At 38.3% G+C, this 22,480-nt stretch overlaps 1 protein-coding gene across 1 annotated transcript in view; it reads left to right on the forward strand.

Annotated features, from left to right (window-relative positions):
• The window catches only part of LOC120530667 (low-density lipoprotein receptor-related protein 1B-like), a 1,848,048-nt gene that overhangs the window by 679,278 nt on the left and 1,146,290 nt on the right, over nt 1-22,480 (forward strand). Inside the window, exon 6 of the mRNA XM_039755091.1 lies at nt 12,265-12,393. Coding sequence (XP_039611025.1) covers nt 12,265-12,393 — 129 coding nt within the window. The remainder of the gene's footprint in view (nt 1-12,264; nt 12,394-22,480) is intronic.

The following is a 22,480-nucleotide window of genomic DNA, read 5'->3' on the forward strand; positions in this document are numbered from 1 at the left end:
TTACACAGTCAGGGCAGCTGATGGAACGTTCCTTACGGAGGACACGGCAGTTGTGATCCGCTGGGCTGGCTACTTTGAGCAGTTGTTCAAAGCTCATCCTCCGGCTAGGACGTTGGATATCTCTGGGTCCACGGTTCTTCAGGATGATCCTCCAATTAGCTGAGATTCCACAGGTGGTGAACCAGCTGAGGGTGGGGGCAAGGCTGCAGGCATCTGTGGTATCCGGGGTGAACTTCACAAGGCTGATGGTAAGGCTGTCCTCCTGGCATTGCAAGCAATCTTTGCTCCATTTGGGAGACTGGCACCATCCCAACTGACTGGAAAACAGGACTTGTCGTCCCTATCTGGAAAGGGAAGGGTGATCGCTTGGATTGTAGCAACTACAGGGGGATAACACTGCTCTTGGTGCCGGGTGAGGTCCTTGCTAGGGTCATCCTCAATAGGATCCATGATCACTTGCTCACCTACCAGCGACCAGAACAGTTTGGTTTTACGCCTAAGAAGTCTACCATCAACCGCATCTTGGCACTGAGGGTTCTCATGGAGCGCAAACGCGAATATCGGCAGAGTTTCTTTGCATACTTTGTCGATTTTCACAAAGCGTTTGACTCAGTTGATCGAGCTGCCCTGTGGAACATCCTGAGGGTTTGCGGGATCCCCTCGAGGTTGCTGGATATCATGGCTGGCCTGTACACTGGTACTGTGAGTGGTGTGCAGAGTGTCTGGGCTTGCGAGTTTCCTGGATAAAAACCAAGATCCAGACCTTTAATGACCTCTTGGGCACAGCCATCAGAAGTGTGTTTGCGGAGAGAGTGTTGACCTTGTCAAGAGGTTTACTTACCTTGGCAGTGACATTCATGTCTCTGGTGACTCTTCCTGTGAAGTCAGTAGACAGATTGGGAGAGCATGGGGGGTCATGAGGTCACTGGAAAGGGGTGTGTGGCGCTCCCAATATCTATGTGAAAGGATGAAGGTCCAAGTTTTTAGAGTCCAGGTGCTTCCTGTCTTGCCCTATGGTTGTGAGACATGGACACTATCCAGTGACCTGAGACAAAGACTGGACTCTTTGTACTGTGTCTCTCCAGAAAATCCTTGGGTACCATTGGTTTGACTTTGTGTCGAATGAGCGGTTGCTCATAGAGTCCCGAATGAGGCACATTACCTGTATTTTGAGGGAGCATCAGTTATAGCACTACAGCCATGTGGCGCGTTTCCCTGAGGGTGATCTGGCTCATAAGATCCTCATTGTTGGGGACCCGAGTGGTTGGACCAGGCCAAAGGGTCGCCCACGTAACACCTGGCTGCGGCAGAGAGAGGGTCATTTCCGGAGGGCGGGACTGGACTGCGTGTCTGCCTATTGCAAACCGGGATCCCGAATTGTTTTACAATGTAGTGGATGCGGCAACACACTGTACTAGTGCATGCCCCCTGAACTTGACTTGACTTGAATAGATTACATTATTGAAGCTTTCGAGGCAGCTAAGGCTCCTTCTTCAGGCAACATCTTGTAATCTGTTCAGTTACCCAATAAGAGGTGTCATTTTCCTTGACATCTCATTGCATATGTAAAAGTAGGTAAACCTTGGTTTTGACGTAATAAGCTTATTGACTATTTACATATTTGCGTAAAAGACAGGGCTTGCAAAAAGATTAGGCGAAATTCAAAAATCAGACGCCAGAAAGTCTGAAAAAAACTGAAGCACTGAGTTCAGATAAGGGTTTTGACAAGGACAAAGGACATAATATCCAGCTATTTATTTTTGTTTCACCTTTCATCATGTGCATGCAGCCCAATTTATGTTAATAAGCAACCAGTAGAGTTGGCAAGTTCTAAGGGTAACTTCACAAGGCTGGGCCTAGAGCACCAGTCAAAAATATTACAGGTTACTGTATTAAGTATAATACTCATTTCAAGCTGTTATGGCAAAATTACTTGCATTAATATGAGGGGCCAACATTTTCATTGTAATTTGTAAAGGTACTGAAACCAAAGTATAGATAGATAGATAGCACTTGGCAAAAAGAGTTACTTGAATTTGTGTTTGGGTGAGCTCAACAAGGTATGAGAAGTGTTACACAGAAGTTTTGCTTTAAATTGACTCCCATGTGAATTATAGATCTTCAAGTGAATAGGTTATGATATTCCACTTCATGTCATAAGCTGTACTTGTTTCAAGTAAAACGAAGTGTGTCATAAAAATTGTCCCACATCATTACACTTCCACCATCAGCTTGTACTGTCATCTAGCTCCTCTCACTAGTATGAATCAGTAGGGAACAGGATTTATGCCAGGATGTTTTTTAACAATAATTCTGTGTCTGTTGGTTGTATTCTTAGCTTTCGTGTTTTGCGCAAACAGGAGTGGACATTGGTTTTGTTGTTTCCTGCCTTTTCTGAATTGTATGTGCTGATATGCCTCATTGGACACTACCATTGTACTCGGGTGTTAGGTACTCTTCACAAGCTGGGTTGTGCTTTTTTTCTAAGGACTGCCACTGACTGCTTTTTCAAGACAATGGTAGCATTGCAATGTTTGAAATAACAGCATGACTGCTGTTACTGATTCACATGTCATATATACATGATTCATGACACGTGTTCTCTTTGTCTGTGATGGTATGTGAATTTAATTGAGAATTCATTGATGTAGAAGGAGGACCTATGTATTTAGATTACAATCAATTTCAAAAAAATAATATTCTTAAGAAATCATATATTAAACAGTAAATCCCAGAAAAGAATTTTAGATTATGTGTAATGCTGAATACTATTTATCTGTGGTAAACTTCAAAAGGTTCCACATCTTAAGTTTACTATCCGTTTGTATACTTAATAATAATGGTTCTTAAAGGAATTCTATGGTTCTTTTCTGGGTTGTGTGATTCCTTTATAGAAACATTGCTTGACAAACCACCATTTAATTCTGGGAAGGGTTCTTTGCACTTTAAAAAAGTCCTAATATGTTGAGAAAAACTGAAATATCTAACATATCATAGGCTACCTGGCAGGACATAGGTTAAGAAAACTGTACTTAGCCTGTGATATTGTGGACAGTGAGACTCCCTTTAAAATCAAGGCCCATTGGTATTCTGCAAATCTGTTATAATCTATTCATGGTTATTTACTGTGTCAAACCTGTTACGGTTCTAAATAAATAAATGTTCTTTCTGAAACCTTCAGTTGGTTGGGTCTTTTGGGTAACCAAAACTAGCTGCCCTATGGCATAATTCTGAAGAACCACTCTGGGACCTTTATTTTTAAGAGTGTACTAGAAATCATATGTAAGAGATCTTCAGGACAGAAATTTTTATTAGAAAAGAGTTGTTTTCAACAGCAGGGTTTGGTGTAAGTGTGAGTGAACCAATAACTGCAAGCATAAGACCTCTCATATCATGAGAAAGTGGTTGAAAACGGGAAACTGAGAATCACATTTCTTTGATGGAATGGTTATAGTAGTGACTTTCAGTGATGTTAAATTGTTCTAAAAGTCACCTAATCAGTTGATCAATTAATGAAGGGAAATACTCTCAGTTCTAATGTGAAATAATGCCATTGGAGATTGGAAGAAAGGACATTTTTAAACACATGCTACAGTGGGCACATACCTCAGCCAGTTTTTCTTTCTCATTTTGCTTACTCTACTTTTTTGTTTTGCCAAAATAAATAACATTGTCTTCTATATTTTCTTATGAAATGAAAAATGAAAAATAATAATTGTAATTTATTTTTTACAAAGGGAAAATACAATTTTAATCCTTAAATTGAATATGGCCTATTTTTAACTATGCATTAATTCTACAAAGTCTGCATTTTTTCTATATTCACTGTTTATATTTTAAGCAAATGACACTGGTAATATCTAAATATTTAACTACATGTATTAATTACATTCTATACAGATTAGCAGAATTACGTGCTTAAGATGTATAGTATGTGCCCATTGTTTTTGCTTTCCAGACACTCCACATACAAGAACACAGATATTCCTTGAGTGAGCAAAGGAACCTTGCATCCATCTGAGCTTGTGAAACATTGTATATCCAACTATAAGCCTTTGTTCACACAAGGGGCAGACCAATAACATCTGCTCACACATGCCAATGACATCTCATATCCCTACTCATACTTATAAAACAGGTACACTATATGAAGGCCTCAGGAATCATTGGGGATCAGACAGTGGTGTTTTCATCTGTTGTAATAGGTAAAATCTACATGTACACTGAAACTCCTGGTAATGCTTTAACAGCCTTTCATATGGGTGGAAGAAATGGTGCGTGTGGTGTTGAACAACACAAGAAGTGTCATAGTATGAGCAGTCACTGACCTTCTACATCCATACTTTAAGATTTCATATCCAATAAATACCCAGTTTACATCAGCAGTTTTCTTAGCTACATTCCTTAAGAGAATGCAGGGTTTTAGTCACTCATAAAGGACAAAATTCCAGTCTTGAATCCAAGCTTGTGGACAGATGCTAATTTTCACCATCATTACTGAACCATTCGCCAGCTGACACCTGGCTGTTCACCAGCATGCGTTCCAAAGGACCAGACAAGTCACATCCATCCCATAAACACCTTTTTACCTCTTCAGCTACAGATAAAGCAGTAAACTGATTGGTGTTTCTGAGTAATGGAATTCCATATCTCAAACTGAGTCCAGATCAGTTCCCCCCACTTAGATTATAAGATACAATTGCTGTAATGATCATTACTCCACTGGTCATAGATTAGCTGTGCCCAACCATGCTGTCTTTCTTCTCTGTCAGGTGACATACCAGTCGTTTTTGCAAACTAGTGTTATGCCACTGGAAGAAGGCACACCACAATGGCAAAGAAACTAGGATATAGACAAGAGCTGAAACTTAACCAGAGATTACAAACCAGGAAAACAGGAAAACCAAACCATAATCCAACTTAAAGCTGAAGATCAAAAACTAGTCTTTAGCCAAGGAAGACGTTCCTTAAATATGTGATTTAGATTTTTTTGTACTTTATCCACAAATTCAGATAATTCATAAATTCCAGAGGATGAACTTTATAGCCTATGACATGGACATAATGCCCTCAGACATCATCCCTGGCAATGGCATATCAACTGTTATGCTAACTCTGTAAATAATAGTGATGGACACGATAATACAAAACGGTGCTGCAGGAAAATGCTAAATTGTATTTACTTGCTTAAATCAACATTGAAAAAAGTAATAGTCAAGATGCATTCTGCCATCCCCAAAAACATAGAAATGGAAGTATAACATGCTGGAAATAATAATTCTCAAGGAGTACAATTGGTAACTATAACAATTGGCAGCTCCCATAACATAAATTTAACTTGTTTGTTGAGCGTGGATTTCCAGGATACTCTTCCTGTCTCTTGGATTGAGCCACAACTTGCAACCGTCTTGTTTTTTTACCAGTTTATGTAAAGGATTACAATTATGTTTATTTTCTTAGCAGACACTTTTATTCAAAGCCACTTACAAAACTGCTGCCCACTCTGTTAGTTACGGTCTGATCTTGTGGATGTTGTATAGAGTGAATCTACTAGACTGTTGCAATTGGCCAAAAAAAAAATAGCTTTAGGGACTTTCAAAATCGACTTGATGTTTTTTTTTGGAAGAAATAAGTGTATAGGACTGGCAAGCTTTTTTGGGCTGAACGGCCTGTTCTCGTCTAGAGTGTTCTAATGTTCTAATCACCCCAAGGGTGTTTACTGACTTGGTGTTAGTGATAGTGAACCGAGATGGGTTAATGAATAGACAGAAGACGTGGGATAACAAGGAGGTCTGTCATTGCCAGGTTGAGCTGTAGATGAGTTTCCTTCATCCAGGTTGGAATATACATGCAGAGATTGTAGCTCATTCCATGTGGTCCTCTGGGGGTAACAGCTGCATATCATCAATATAGCACTCATTTGGGAAACCATGGGATGGGATGATGGGGCACAGAGCGAAGGTGTATAGAGGGAAGAGGAGAGAACCCAGCACCAATACTTGAGACACTTCCATGCTGGACTCTCCCTACCAGGACACATGTTAGGTGCCTGACAGCTAGGAGCCAAACCACCTGAGTGTAGTCCCAGTGATGATGGTTGACTGTTTTGAAGGCATACCGAGGGATGGTATACATAATACTTAACATAACAGAGGTTGAACTTTACATAACTAATTTGAAAGGTCACATCTATCATGTTAGGTTTATTTACTAAAGGATCAAAATGTTATGCCCACACTTTATGGTTACAACAGTGCTGTAACAATACACATTGTGTAAGGTAGTTGTAAATACTGTAATTTTGCCAGGTTTGTGAATATCCATTATTCTATAATAATACCTTGATAAAAATGAGGCTTTTATTTTCATCATATTCTTTCTACTTTGCATGTTAATGTCCATAACTTGCCTGTTAGATTTTAATTATGTCTTTGATAAATTAGTACCAAATGCCACTATTGCTAAATATCTGATTTAAACCAAACACAAAACCCCTTAGTCTTTATCCAGTAAAATTTTAAATTAACTTTAAAACTGTTTTACTAAATTGGAAACCTGTATATTCTATCTACCTTTTTACAAGAACAGTTGCAGCCTAGACTATTTAAATAATTAAGGCAAATACAATCTTCAGATTCTCTTGGAAGCTCTTTGTTACACTTTATGACTGTCACAGTATATCAATAAATATGCAAAGTTTACTCAGATTCTTCTAACATTATTAGGTAATACTGTATTGGAAAGTATTGTAGTTATTCATTTTTAAATTATATTATGTTGTTCTATTGTTTTTTTTAATCAACTACTAACACATATCTTCAATACTTTAAATTGTACAGTATGGGGGACTTTATTTGGTTGGGTGAGATATCAGCAAAGGATGTAGGAAAATATTACAGTCATCATCCATCCATCCATTATCCAACCCGCTATATCCTAACTACAGGGTAACAGGGGTCTGCTGGAGCCTATCCCAGCCAACACAGGGCACCAGACAACAACAACAACAACAACAACGTTTATTTATATAGCACATTTTCATATAAAAAGTAGCTCAAAGTGCTTTACATAATGAAGAATAGAAAAATAAAAGACACAGTAAGAAAATAAAATAAGTCAACATTAATTAACGTAGAATAAGAGTAAGGTCCAATGGCCACGGTGGACAGAAAAAACAAAAAAAACTCCAGACGGCCGGAGAAAAAAAAATCTGTAGGGATTCCAGACCATTAGACTGCCCAGTCCCCTCTGGGCATTCTACCTAACATAAATGAAATAGTCCTCTTTGGACTTAGTGTTCTCACGGAAGGACTTGATGGTGATGGTCACGTAGACTTCTGGCTTTTAATCCATCCATCATTGTTGGAGCATCATTATGCTTTGAGTATTGAGTATTTTGTGAAGATGGGGCAATGAATAAGAAAATTCAACATGTCGGACGTTGTTGACCGTTATGACCGTTACACGTATAATTTCAAAATGAAACCTGCTTAACTTTTGTAAGTAAGCTGTAAGGAATGAGCCTGCCAAATTTCAGCCTTCTACCTACATGGGAATTTGGAGAATTAGTGATGTTGGAAAGTTCAATATGGCGGCCGACAGTGGTGTCATACCACCGAAATAAGTACGTACATTGGTTTAGGTTAGCGCAGGGAAGCCACCTACCAAATTTCGTGAAGATGGGGTCAGCCTTCTACCTACACGGGAAGTTGGAAAATTAGTGACACTGGAAAGTTCAATATGGCGGCCAACAGTGGCGTCATACCATCGAAATAAGTATGTACATCGGTTTCGGTTTGCGCAGGGAAGCCGCCTACCAAATTTCGTGAAGATGGGGCCATAAATAAGAAAGTTCAACATGGTGGACGTTGTCGACCATTATGACCGTTACGTGTAGAATTTCGAAATGAAACCTGCTTAACTTTTGTAAGTAAGCTGTAAGGAATAAGCCTGCCAAATTTTAGCCTTCTACTTACACGGGAAGTTGGAGAATTAGTGATGAGTGAGTGAGTGAGTGAGGGCTTTGCCTTTTATTAGTATAGATAAGCAGAATTTTAAAGTCAATCCCGAATGACACAGGTAACCAGTGTAGTGACATCAAAACTGGAGAGATGTGCTCGGATTTTCTTTTCCTAGTTAGGATTCTAGCAGCTGCATTCTGCACTCGTTGCAAATGATTTATGTCTTTTTTGGGTAGTCCTGAGAGGAGTGCGTTACAGTAATCTAGTCGAATGAAAACAAACGCGTGAACTAATTTCTCAGCATCTGTCAGTGATATAAGAGGTCTAACTTTAGCTATGTTTCTTAAGTGAAAAAATGCTGTCCTAGTGATCTGATTAATATGCGATTTAAAATTCAGATTACAGTCAACAATTACCCCTAAGCTTTTTACCTCCGTCTTGACTTTTAATTCTAATGTATCCAGTTTATTTCTAATAGCCTCATTGTATCCATTATTGCCAATCACTAAGATTTCAGTTTTCTCTTTATTTAACTTGAGAAAGTTACTATTCATCCATTCTGAGATACAAGTCAGACATTGTGTTAGTGAATCAAGAGAATCGGAGTCATCAGGTGCTATTGATAAGTACAGCTGTGTGTCATCAGCATAGCTGTGGTAGCTCACATTGTGCCCTGAGATAATCTGACCTAACGGAAGTATGTAGATTGAGAAGAGCAGCAGACCCAGGATAGAACTTTGTGGAACACCATTTTGGATATCATGTGTCTTGGAGTTGTAATTACCACAATTAACAAAGAATTTTCTCCCTGTGAGGTAGGATTCAAACCAATTTAAGACACTGCCAGAGAGGCCCACCCATTAACTAAGGCGATTTCTAAGAATATTATGATCAATGGTGTCAATTGCAGCACTCAGATCTAAGAGGATGAGAACAGATAAATGGCCTCTGTCTGCATTCACTCGCAAATCATTTACTACTTTAACGAGTGCAGTTTCTGTGCTGTGATTTGTTCTAAAACCTGACTGAAATTTATCAAGAATAGCATGTTTATTGAGGTGGTCATTTAACTGCGTAATGACTGCCTTCTCTAGAACTTTACTTAGGAAAGGCAGGTTAGAGATGGGTCTAAAATTTTCAACAGCCGAGGTGTCAAGATTATGTTTCTTAAGTAGGGGTTTAACTACAGCAGTCTTAAAACAGTCTGGGAAGACCCCGGTATCTAATGATGAATTTACTATGTCCAGAACATTATCAATTAGCACGCCAGATACTTCTTTGAAATAATTTGTTGGTATTGGATCAAGGACGCAGGTGGAGGGTTTTAATTGAGATATTATTTTTTGTAATTCAGGTAAATCTATCCTAATGAAAGAGTTTAATTTGTTTATAACAGAATGCTGGGGTTTAGGAGGATCCTTAGTGTTGGGGAGGTATACTGTACTATGTTATTTCTAATATCATTCATTTTTTGATTGAAAAATACAGCGATAGCCTCACAGGTTGTACTGGAAGTTATTAGGAGGCATTCCTTTGAGTTACCTGGGTTTAGTAGGCGATCAATTGTAGAAAATAAGACTCTGGGATTACTAGCATTGTTATTTATAATCTTGGAGAAATAGCAGCGTCTCTCAAGACGGACAGTGTTATTCTATTCTGTTATTTTAACTTTTAATATTTCATAGTGGATAGTTAGTTTAGTCTTCCTCCATTTACGCTCAGCTCTATGGCATGTTCTCTTTAAATCTGACACTCTTTGGCAGGAAACAAACCCCAGGCAGTGCGCCAGCCCACCGCAGTACAGTCATCATGGACTGGCTCATTTATTTTAAAACACACAATAAACTAATATTTTCTTTTGAGAAGCTGAAAAATAAAATCTGCCTAATATCAATATCAAAAATAAAACTTTAAACACTACAGTAGTACAATTTATTTGAGTTCATAAAGACTTTGTGTTTGCTGCAAAACAAACTACCTCCAATAGTTTTTAGGTATTGATTGAGTCATTGGGAGAGGTAGAAACATGCTTTATGACAATCAGAGTTTGATTATTGTTTAGCAGTTCAAAAATGGGTTGTAATTAAAACATTGATTACTATCCTAATGTTTAGTACATTTTTTATTTATTTTAATGTTTTGTTTTTGTTGAGATTTTTTGTTATTTTTTTGAGATTTAAAATAGCTATGACATGGTAACATCGCATGTTGGGTATGGCCGTGTGCATTTGTGTTTGATGTCACAGCAGCCGTCTCATCTACACAAACACAACAATAATCACCATACAACATCATGTCATTTCAGTTTTCTTTGCAAACACTGTACATTCACTTGCTACTATAGTTAATGTTTTGCATGTGTATTGCACTTAGCAGTATATTTTAAGCACTGTGTATATCTCAGATCTCTCCAAGTCAAATAGGGTGTGTTCTGAAGAGAATGAAGCAATTGCAAAGACATCCGTTTTCCTCTTGTCAGGGATTGTTAAGAATTGTAGCACTCTGCTGTTTTTGCTTTTTAAAGTTCATGTGAAAAGACAATTTCCCCTCGGGGATCAATCCAATGTAACAAATACAAAGTAAATGAGGTGCAAAATTTGGGGGATGCAGGTGCCTCCCTAATTAAAAGTGTGGACTCCCCAAGAGCCTGAAAATCTATTTTGTGCAGATTCTTCGAAAATAAATTAAAATTCTGATGTTGTAAATCACTCCTTCCCAGTTACGAAGGTTTGCGAGAAGTTATGGTAGCAACGGGCAGACACACCTTAATAGGCTGGATGGGGATGCGTGTCTAAGTTCCAACAGACCTGCAACAAGTGACAGAAGCTTATCCTTAAAATTAGAAGGACTTGAGAAAGAGAGTGGAGGCTTTCAAAAGAAACATGCAAATTTAAGCCCCAAGCAGTTTTTGTACTTGCCAGTGTGGAGGAACAGCTCTACAGAAGCTTTTTTCCACTACTTGAAAAAAACAATTCTTATATTTTGCGAAAACATGTTGTATTATTTCACAACTATTAATCAGTTATTTTGCAAATATTTCTGTTATTTCATAATAATTGTTGTGTTATTTCATAAAGACATTGCCACTAGAGTCGTTAATAACATCCTCCAGCCTTCTAGCACAAGCACAGTGTGTAATAAGCTGATAAGAACTAAATAAATGTTAAAAGAATACATTTAATCGTGCATGTCCTGAGGACTAAATTTAAATTATTATAGCAGCACTGCGTTTACAGCAAGAAACAATTGTTATGGATGGCCAGTCCTTTGTAGGGTACAATCACACAGCCAATCAGCATAAAGAGAGTTGCTGAATTTCAAAGTGATTAAACTTTAATATATAAATATAACGTTTGTTTCATTTTTATCACTTGACTGCAAGCTATGTGTGTGCTTAATTCCTGTCAATAGCTCTCTGTAGACTTATCGAAGCATGCGCATGCACAATGATAACCGTTCCAACATTGCAAAATAATTCAATACTTTTGTGAAATAACACAATAATTATTGTAAAATAATGTAATTCTTTTTTAAAATAACACAGTTATTGCAAAATAGCACAGTGCTTTTGCAAAATAATGATTTTTATTTTTATTTTTTTTGTGAGTCAGTGATAACAAAGAGCTGGCAGTGTTTTCTGAGGGTCTGATACCAACAGTGTTCAGGTTAGAAACAGCATCAAGCTGGCCATATCTTGCTGTGTTCATATGAGTGACTTATGAACACCTCCCGACTTACTGGTAACAGAAAACTTCCAAAAAATGTTAACTGTTCGACTCATCTTAATATTTAGTTATGCAAGATGTTGAGCTTTTTGGGTTTCCCCTCTATTTTCTTGGCCCTCTACACCGAAAGAAAACTCTATTTCATAGGCTATTCTTGGACCATATATTGTGCAGGACATTTCAACTTTTATGATAAAGAGTAATCCAATATGTGCCTGAAGAAAAAAATAATGCAAATTTGAAGTTCTGCATGCCACGTCTCAGACTGATAGAAGTGATGCCAGCTGCTGGTAGCCTGTGCACCATACTCATTCTTTTAAATTATTTTAGTGCTTGCTAAATTATGACAAAACACTAGAAATGTGTCTACATCATCTGTAAGAACTGTACATATTAACAACTTTTCCAACTTGATGCAGATTACAATTTCCTTACATGTGTTTTGACGACAGCTTGTTTTGCTAGCAGTTGTTTACATTCTGGTAAAAAAAGAAGAAAAAGCTATTGACAGGCTTTGCTTTTCTGGCACTGTTTGGAATTCATTCAGTTTTCTAAAGGCTGCTATTCTTTCTTTTTAGATGTTGATGAATGTGCTGCCTATGGGACATGCAGCCAGACCTGCATGAACACTTATGGCTCATATGGATGCAGCTGTACAGATGGCTACCTGATACAATCCGACAGAAAATCTTGCAGAGCCAAAATTGGTAAGACATGACATTTAGTTCTGGAATATACTGTACATCCTTTAATTAAATCCTCTGCAGACTCCCTGTGTATTTCATTAAGATGCCTCTGCTTCATTTAATCATTCTCAAAATTACCAGTATTTCTCATGAGCGTCAGAGGAAAATCTAAGTACAAACTGGTAATTAAATGGTAAACATTAATAAAAAAAACCAACCTGAATAAACTGTTAAACGTGAAAATATGTTTCTCCTGTGCCTTGGTTTCTGACGTGTTTAATTATAAACATTTACTTAAAATATGTCAAAAAAAAAACTAGCAGACACTGAAGTGGGCATTTAGATTCCAGCAAAGGATTTAGCAGAGTTTCAGATCTTGGCTTTAGTGTGTTATAAATGCAGTTGTGTAATTTGGCAGAGGAACTCAATTTCCTCGGCTCGGTGAAATAAACTTCCTCAAACTCATTTAGAAATAGTTATGCTTCTTATCCTTACTACTTGTTAAACAAACAAAATGTAATTTTTGTTTTACTCTCACTTGTAAAAATATGGATTTATTTTAGAGATGTTAATTGCAGAATTAACCATTTTTTCATTTGCTTGGCTCGACTTGTATACAATTTTTAGTTAGCATTATTGCTGTGCATGGTTTTTGATTTCCATAATAAACAAAAAGCTGTTTTCACTTAATAGCTTTTTTGAAACTTTTTTTTAAGACCAGGAAACTGTTCATTGTTTATAGTTTAATGCTGTTCTGTGCCGTGATGATTTTATCAAATATGCAGCAGATGGCCATTTTACTGTGTCATAGTTAGCATTGGCAGCAGGGCTGGACTGGGAAGCTTATTCAGGCCGGGAATCCCAAGTCTAACCCGGGCTACACAATATACATCAGTTTTCTTGTTCAGGCACAGACTCAAAAAACCAACAAACACCATTTTGTCTTGGAATTTTTTAAAAATGAGGAGAGAGTAGATTCAGCTTTTACACACTATGGAGGATGGCCGGCTGTTTATCCCGGCCAATACCCCCAAGCTGCCAGGTGGAGTCCTCCTTGCAGCATGGAGGTCCCCAGAAGACCAGCAGGGCATCATGGACAATGGAGTTTTTATGCACCGCCCTGCTGGATGCCATGGGGGCCACGAGAGGTAACTGCAGGGGGGACCGAAGAGTTCTTCGTGCCCTATGACCCAGAAGTTCGTCATAGGAAGAGCGACAGGCTGAGAAAAAGCATTGTTTACCCTGACCCGGAAGGAATAAGGACTTGTGGACTGTTGGGCAGGAACACCTCCGGGTCAGGGAGTATAAAAGGACTGTGGGAGCTCCCAGACGGCGAGCTGAGTTGGGAGGCAGGGTGGCTAAGCGTCTGGGAGTGGAGGATTTGTTATTGGTATTTGATTGTTTATTGTGAATTTTGGAGAGGAGCGTGCTTTGTGCACTTTATTATTATAATAAATCCTATGATTGGACTTTTATCTGGTGTCTGACGTGGGGTCCGAGGGTACAAGGGTGCGAGAAAAACCCGTAATCTGTCACAACACACATTTCACTCTTAAATATTAGTCTCAAGACAACCTCTGATAAAGTGTGTGACAAAACTTCAAAAATAAATAAGCCATGTAGTTCTGTAATATGTATATCAAACAAATGTGCAAAAAGCACTGAACCACAAAAAATAGTTGTCAGTGGAATCCACAGGGCATAGATTATGTTTGCAATTTCACCTGTGAGTCTGGAATCTATGCAGCCGCGGTCAGTGTCTGGATGGTAATGCTGAATACACTTCCACAAAGTTTGAAGTGTTGCCTAAAAAAGGCCACTTTGAATTTCTTCAATAGACAAAAGACTCAAAAAATATCTCAGTGCCACAGAATTCTGTCAAGCATTTTTTAAAGAATGCACTTAGTAAACAAAAAAATATGAAACATTTCATGTAGCCTGTTCAGTCACTCTCTCATCATAGTGCTAAGGTTTAACTGTCAGAGCGCAAGAGATGCACTTTAAAAATATTAAAATAAAGTAAAAACAAGACATGCTCATTAACAAACATATTATGAAATAAAGAACAACATGTGTATTTAAAAACGCATATCATTCCACTCACATATGTTTCATTAATAAAAAAAAATCAAATAAAAACATTTTGAGTAGCCTATTCAGTCACTCTGATGGAAAAAGGGAAAAAAAAGTTAAAAATGTGACCATACGCTACACTTCATTAAAATTTGAAACTAAAATAAAACATAATAAATACAATAGCAAATACCAAAACACATACAACATCCAAAAATTCAAATTGAAAGTATATTATAAACTTTTAAACAATCTTCATTTATAACTATAATCACAAAAGCAACAGACGATGTACACCTCTCATCATAGCGCTCCTGTTTAACTGTCAGAGCGCGAAACGCATGCAAAGTCAAAACTTGACTTGAACAAAAACAAGAAACCATCCAACCAGAAACCAGAAATGAAACCTTCCAATGTTAATAATAATTATAATATATAATAATTTCTTATTTGCAGTGGTGATGGACAGGTTGACAGATGAGATTAGACAGGAGTCCCCGTGGACTATGATGTTTGCAGATGACATTGTGATCTGTAGCGATAGTAGGGATCAGGTTGAGGAGATCCTGGAGAGGTGGAGATATACTCTAGAGTGGAGAGGAATGAAGGTCAGTAGGAACAAGACAGAATACATGTGTGTAAATGAGAGGGAGGTCAGTGGAATGGTAAGGATGCAGGGAGTAGAGTTGGCGAAGGTGGATGAGTTTAAATACTTGGGATCAACAGTACAGAGTAATGGGGATTATGGAAGAGAGGTGAAGAAGAGAGTGCAGGCAGGGTGGAATGGGTGGAGGAGAGTGTCAGGAGTAATTTGTGACAGACGGATATCAGCAAGAGTGAAAGGGAAGGTCTACAGGATGGTAATGCGACCAGCGACCAGCTATGTTATATGGGTTGGAGATGGAGGCACTGACCAGAAAGCAGGAGACAGAGCTGGAGGTAGCAGAGTTAAAGATATTAAGAATTGCACTGACGAACTTGACAAGGATGGATAGGATTAGAAATGAGGACATTAGAGGGTCAGCTTAAGTTGGACGGTTGTGAGACAAAGTCAGAGAGGTGAGATTGCGTTGGTTTGGACATGTGCAGAGGAGAGATTCTGAGTATATTGGGAGAAGGATGCTAAGGCTAGAGCTGCCAGGCAAGAGAAAAAGAGGAACGCCTAAGCAAAGGTTTATGGATGTGGTGGGAGAGGACATGTGATGGGTGTAACAGAACAAGATGCGGAGGACAGAAAGATGATGGTCTGCTGTGGCAAACCCTAACGGGAGTAGCCGAAACAAAAAGACCAATAACGCCTGCTTGTTTTCCAGTATAATAACGTTATATCATTTTACCATTAGTTTATTTCACTGGTTGGCTCCCGCCGATTGCAAACGTCAGTTTGGCTCTAATTGGTAGCCACAGCACCATCTTATACAAAGGGTGTGAGGCTCCAGACCAGGGACCTCAAATATAAAACATTGCTTAGAGTACAGAGACTTCTGAAAATGCATATTTTCATTTGGTTAGGGTTTTTAAAACTCAAGGATTCTGATTTTGACATTAGTTAATTTTAAATAAGCTTTGATAAAAAGTTTTGTTATATTCCCAAATATTCCATTAATAAACTTTGCTCTAAGCAAACAAAGTACAGTTATATTGCTGACTTTCTCAAACATTCACCTTCCTTAATACGCTAAAAGATGTTAAACACCAAGTATTTATTAAATGTTAATTCTAGATAAAACGCGATCTATGAAAAATCCAGAAGTGTTGTAAATATAAAGCTCTTTTCACTTAGTAAACAAACAATTCAGGCTCAAAACTATAATAAAACAGTCAGTTTACCACATAACTGATAAATAAATATTTAAAAAAATTACCTTGACTATTCAAAAACTATAAAAGATGCTGCTTTTATTCCTGTTTGTACTTATTAAATACAAAATGGAATCAGAATGAATTGGATGAATGAGTGCTTATGCTACACTGTTGTATCCTTTTTGATATAAATTAGGCGATTTGTGTTGTTTCCTGAACACTAACAAAGTAGAGTTGTGTTTTAGGGTGCAGATTAAATAAGTTAAAGTCTAAAAGTCAAAAAGTTTATGCATAACTGGATGGGACAGTTTGGTTGAGAGGCCAGCACGTAGTTTTGCACATCCCTCCAATGGTGCTGGGATAAGACTTAACTTCTCATGCTAGAAATATCCTAAAAAAGAAGCAAAGCCCTGCATGTATTCTGCTAGGCCTCCCAGGTGCATCAGGTGCCATACTCTACAGAAGATTTTTGACAAACAAATTACAGAAAGAGGCACTGCTGAACAGAACAGCCCTTGGATACATTGAAAGCTTGTTTTGGATAGGTTGGGCAGCGGAAGAAATAGGAGCAGTGGTAGAAACAGAGGATGAGAGTCAGGAGTTTTATCATTTAACAGATTGCTATCTGCTATCTACAGAGACAATGTAGAAATGGGGGACATTAAAAAGAAAATGGCAAAAGACAATAAATAATTTAAAGCTATGGCAGATAATATAATTATTACTAAATTCCTTAGAAATTGAGAAATGATTTGGGGGAAGGAAGAAAAAAAAAATCCGCAGCCACACACTGTTCAAGTTCAGTTTATTGTCATATGCACAGTAAGGAAACCCGTTTCCCTGTGCAATGAAATTCTTTCTTTGCTGTCCACACCAAATGCCAATGGTTAACAAACCAACGTATAAAGATAAACATAAATAATAAGTAGCAAATAAATAATAAGTAACAAAGGCAGCATAAAGTATGAAAACAGAATTATAAAGTGTAATGTTGTGTGAGGTAGATAGAATGAGGTGAACCATGGTTATAAACTCAAGTCAGTTATTTAGAAGTCTAATGGCCTTGGGGAAGAAAGAGTTCTTTAACCTGCATTTCATACTTCTGTACTTCCTGCCTGACAGTTCGTGTTTGGGGTAGGTGGGGTCCCTGAGGATTGAGGCAGTTCTCCTGCGGACTCTGCAGTTGTAAATGCTCTTCAGAGAGGGCAGTGGAGTCCTGGTGATCTTCTCAGCAGTCTTTACCACTCTCTGCAGGTGTTTGCGGTCAATAGCAGTAGTGTTGCCGTACCACACCGTGATGCAGCTGGTCAAGATGCTCTCAACAATGCAGCTGTAAAAGTTGCTGAGGATCTTAGTCGACATGCCAAACGTCCTCATCCTCCTCAGAAAGTATAGCTGCTGTTGAGCCCTTTTGACCAGCTAGCAGTGTGGTGTCAAGAGTCCAAGTGAAGTCCTCACTGATGTAGACACCCAGGTATTTAATACTGCTCACCCTCTCCACTTCAAGCCCTCGGATGAACAATGGCTGGTGAGGTCTCCTCTCCTTTCCAATGTGAGGTTGTTGTCCTCACACCATGACATGTAGGCTTCCTCGTCCCCACCAGTGATGTGTCTTATCACTGCAGTGCCATCTGCGAACTTTAGGATGATGCTTGTGGGAGGCGACATAGTTGTGAGTGAACTGGGTGTAGAGGATGGGGCTGAGGACACACTCAAGCTTACACTCAAGTGATTTGGGATGGTACTTGCAAGATATAAAATAAAGATTGTTTATGCATTTGTTTATGTGCCAAAATGAAAAAATATAATAAAAAACAAAAAAACATAGGAACTGTACCAATGTCCATGTGTTTTTTTTAATACATACAAGAGAAATTAAACATACGGTAACTAGACCGAATGAGTTGGTAATTGGCAAAATAAACACAACAAATAAACTGGGCAATAATAGGGCAGTGCCCTTTCATAAATAACATAATAATAAAAACTGTCTTTTTTTAATGATTAGAGTATACTTGAGTGAAACTTCAGTAATTCATACTAATTTATTTTATTTATAAAAGGTCTGACTGCAGGGGTGTTTCTTGGATGACTCTTTTTTTAATCTTTGGCTGTCTGAAAGCCAATAATTTAATTGCATTGAACAGTTTATTTTACATCATTTTATTTCAAGCCATCAAATAACTAATGCTTTGAGTATGGTAAAGGTTCTATAAATAAAATGTATTTTTATTGCTATTATAAACAACTTTATACTGATGTATTCATTTGTTTAAAATAGCTGCATTGTTGAGGCTGCAGATGATTTTCTTAGGAGACTCTTCTTTCGACATCAAAATATTTTTTTTTTGTGGTGAAATCTATGTTTAATGTAATTTTATTTCAAACCTTCATAATAAAAGTTGTGTTTTGTAAGTTGACGGTGGAGAAGACTGTTAAGGAATCTAGGGCTTAAATTTAATAAAAACAATGCCGAAAGAAATCATAAGTGAATCATTTTATGTAAATTAAAAATATAATACACAACATTTACTTGCAGTCAGCAAGTGGAATAAACATGCTTCAGGACAGCTATTAAGTGCTGTTTCATCCCTTCAGGAATTTAAGACAAAAGCATACTGCTTATAAATAAAGGTAATTTAATTTTTTATTGTCGTGTGTGAAACATCAGCAAGACTTTCAAAAGAACTTAAATGAAAGTGACAGCATGTGTGAGCTACAGTACTGTACACCCTGCTTCAGCTAGAGTCCAATTAGACATGCTTACGTCCATACTGTATGTGTGTGATGCCCTGTATTAAGGACATGGCTTTTCTGGGACACATACTATATGTCAAATCTGTATTAATTTTTATGATGTGTAGTAGATAATTGACTCATAACTTTAAAAAACTACATCTGTGAGGTGATAGGTAAATTAGAAGCAGAGTAACATGCATCCAGCAATTAATCAGCACCCAGCTATAAAGGTACCTTACGTTGCTGCCTATTTATTAAATTAGGTGAGTATTTACATATATTTTACATGCATCTGTGATTAAAGGACAGAATGAAAGCACTGTGATCTTATTATCATCATTATTTTTCTCAGCATATGGTGAATGCAATCACCTGGAGCTGCTTTACATTTAAGACATGCAGGTTAGGTGGATTGGCATTCCTGACTGAACCTAGTGTAGGGATGACAGATGGATGGATGGATGGACAGTAGGCAGTTTTTTTTTTCTTAAATTGTATAAAAAACAATTACTTGTGTTCTTTGCAACAGTTTACCCACAGAAGTACATTTTTAAATTTAAAAGCATTATTTATGCTCCATAAGTCCAATCATAATGTATTCCTCCGCACAAAGTTTTTGCAGGAGTGTTCTTAATGAAACTTCCAGTTCATATTATAGATTGATGACTGTTCTCAAATGATCCCAACTTGCTTTTCTGATTTCTCTAACCAGTGCATGGGCAACACATTCAAGAAGTTTTGCTTTTGCACATTGGTATCCCTACCTGATGAGGTCTTTCTCATTCACATATGTTTCATTATCATCTAAGCCACATGTCCCTGTGAATCATCAGCAAACTGTGCAGTGTTTATCACTGAAGTGCCACACAAATGTGCCTCAACATTCAGGCCTCTCTTAAAACAACTAACAGCCAGGTCTCCCTAACATATATACTGTAGACCTTTATTCGAGCATGATGGGTATTAGTTGCTTAATTACTTCATTTACTATACTGTATTTAGTAGGGGGCGCTAGCTCTCTTGTTGGAATAAGTTATTTTGTAAATGCGGCATGTTACATAACCTGAAACTATACAGATATACTATAAAAATGCGATACCCCTCACTTAGTGAAACGGCGGTAAGAATTCACATAGGAGAAATTACTTAGCTTCCTTTAATGACGGTTTATGTGCCATAACAGACGAGGAAGCTATGACAAGAACTTCGGGTAGTGGAAGCCTGATGTATAGAGTCTACCATTATCGTCACTGCGTTGGAAGGATTTTCCGGATCGGATGACAGTATCTCCCATCTGTCCGTCTGCTCCAAAGGTGTGCTAGGCAATGTTCCAAGGCTTTATACTCTTCCTTCATGAGCAGGCTCCCACTTGGTGAATCATGCCATTCCCAAATAAGGCACAGAGGATACAGTTTCATGCTGACTTTGACACACAGAAATGCCCATTTCACAGTTATCCCTGTATTGTCTTCTAATGGTTGCCTAGCAGTTATTATATGGTGATCTCCTATATGCTAAATGTGGCCTTGTGTTAGCTGTACATGTGAGCAGAAGGAAAAGTGGATTTGAAATATTTACACAGAGCACAGTGACATATTAAACTTGTATTCTGATTATATATACCTATATAGAAACATCTGTTTCATTATGCTCTGTACCCTTTGTTTATTTATTTTTGCTCCTTTTGGTCAGTTAGTTACATGTACAGTATATAGAGGTTTTTGCAGTTTAATGGTGGCTATAAAAAGAACCAATGATAGTTCCAAATAAATTCTTCCAAATTTAACATAAAGCACCAAGACAGTTACTTTTGCTTAAGAACAAAAGTTGCCAGATTACAGAGCTCCATCTGTAGGAGTCTTTGTGGCTAATATGTTTTCTTCAAGTGCCCCACTCAGACTCCTCCACAATGAATGGATGTTCCATGCTGCTGGTAAATGGTAACACTCACTCTAGAGCTGACATAAACCTTAATTATTCAGTCAGGAAAGTCAGTGGTATTACAAGACTGAACCTGGACTCACTTTAAACACTTATGGAAAGAAGATCATGAAAAAATTAGAGGCCATCTTGGCTTATGATGTTCATGCTCTACCATTTTATGTTGTTGTGGAGCATCTTTAGTTACTTACTCATTCTGTCACTTCTTTTTTTTTCTGGCAGCTGTCAGACAGCAGAATCCTCTTTCCCTTCACCCCAGTTACTACAGACACATTGGCATAACAACAATATTTCTTTATATTATTATACCATTATTAATATTGGGTATGCATAATTATGGATCTTGTACTTACATTATGTACAGTACATCTGGAAAGTATTCACAGCACATCACTTTTTCCACAGTTTGTTATGTTACAGCCTTATTCCAAAATGGATTGAATTCATTTTTTTCCTCAGAATTCTACACACAACACCCCATAATGACAACGTGAAAAAAGTTTATTTGAGGTTTTTGCAAATTTATTAAAAAATAAAAAAACTGAGAAATCACATGTACATAAGTATTCACAGCCTTTGTTCAATACTTTGTCGATGCACCTTTGGCAGCAATTACAGCCTCAAGTCTTTTTGAATATGACGCCACTAGCTTGGCACACCTATCCTTGGCCAGTTTTACCCATTCCTCTTTGCAGCACCTCTCAAGCTCCATCAGGTTGGATGGGAAGCGTCGGTGCACAGCCATTTTAAGATCTCTCCAGAGATTTCAAATGGATTCAAGTCTGGGCTCTGGCTGGGCCACTCAAGGACATTCACAGAGTTGACCTGAAGCCACTCCTTTGATATCTTGGCTGTGTGCTTAGGGTCGTTGTCCTGCTGAAAGATGAACCGTCGCCCCAGTCTGAGGTCAAGAGCGCTCTGGAGCAGGTTTTCATCCAGGATGTCTCTGTACATTGCTGCAGTCATCTTCCCCTTTATCCTGACTAGTCTCCCAGTTCTTGCCACTAAAAAACATCCCCTCAGCATGATGCTGCTACCACCATGCTTCACTGTAGGGATGGTATTGGCTTGGTGATGAGCAGTGCCTGGTTTCCTCCAAACATGACGCCTGGCAATTACACCAAAGAATTCAATCTTTGTCTCATCAGACCAGAGAATTTTTTTTCTCATGGTCTGAGAGTCCTTCAGGTGCCTTTTGGCAAACTCCAGGCGGGCTGCCATGTGCCTTTTACTAAGGAGTGGCTTCCGTCTGGCCACTCTACCATACAGGCCTGATTAGTGGATTGCTGCACAGATGGTTGTCCTTCTAGAAGGTTCTCCTCTCTCTACAGGGGACCTCTGGAGCTCTGACAGAGTGACCATCGGGTTCTTGGTCACCTCCCTGACTAAGGCCCTTCTCCCCCGATCGCTCAGTTTAGATGGCCGGCCAGCTCTAGGAAGTGTCCTTGTGATTTCAAACTTTTTCCACTTACGGATGATGGAGGCCACTGTGCTCATTGGGACCTTCAAAGCAGCAGACATTTTTCTGTAACCTTCCCCAGATTTGTGCCTC

The sequence above is a fragment of the Polypterus senegalus genome, chromosome 6, assembly GCF_016835505.1.
Source record: "Polypterus senegalus isolate Bchr_013 chromosome 6, ASM1683550v1, whole genome shotgun sequence".
Lineage (NCBI taxonomy): Eukaryota > Metazoa > Chordata > Cladistia > Polypteriformes > Polypteridae > Polypterus > Polypterus senegalus.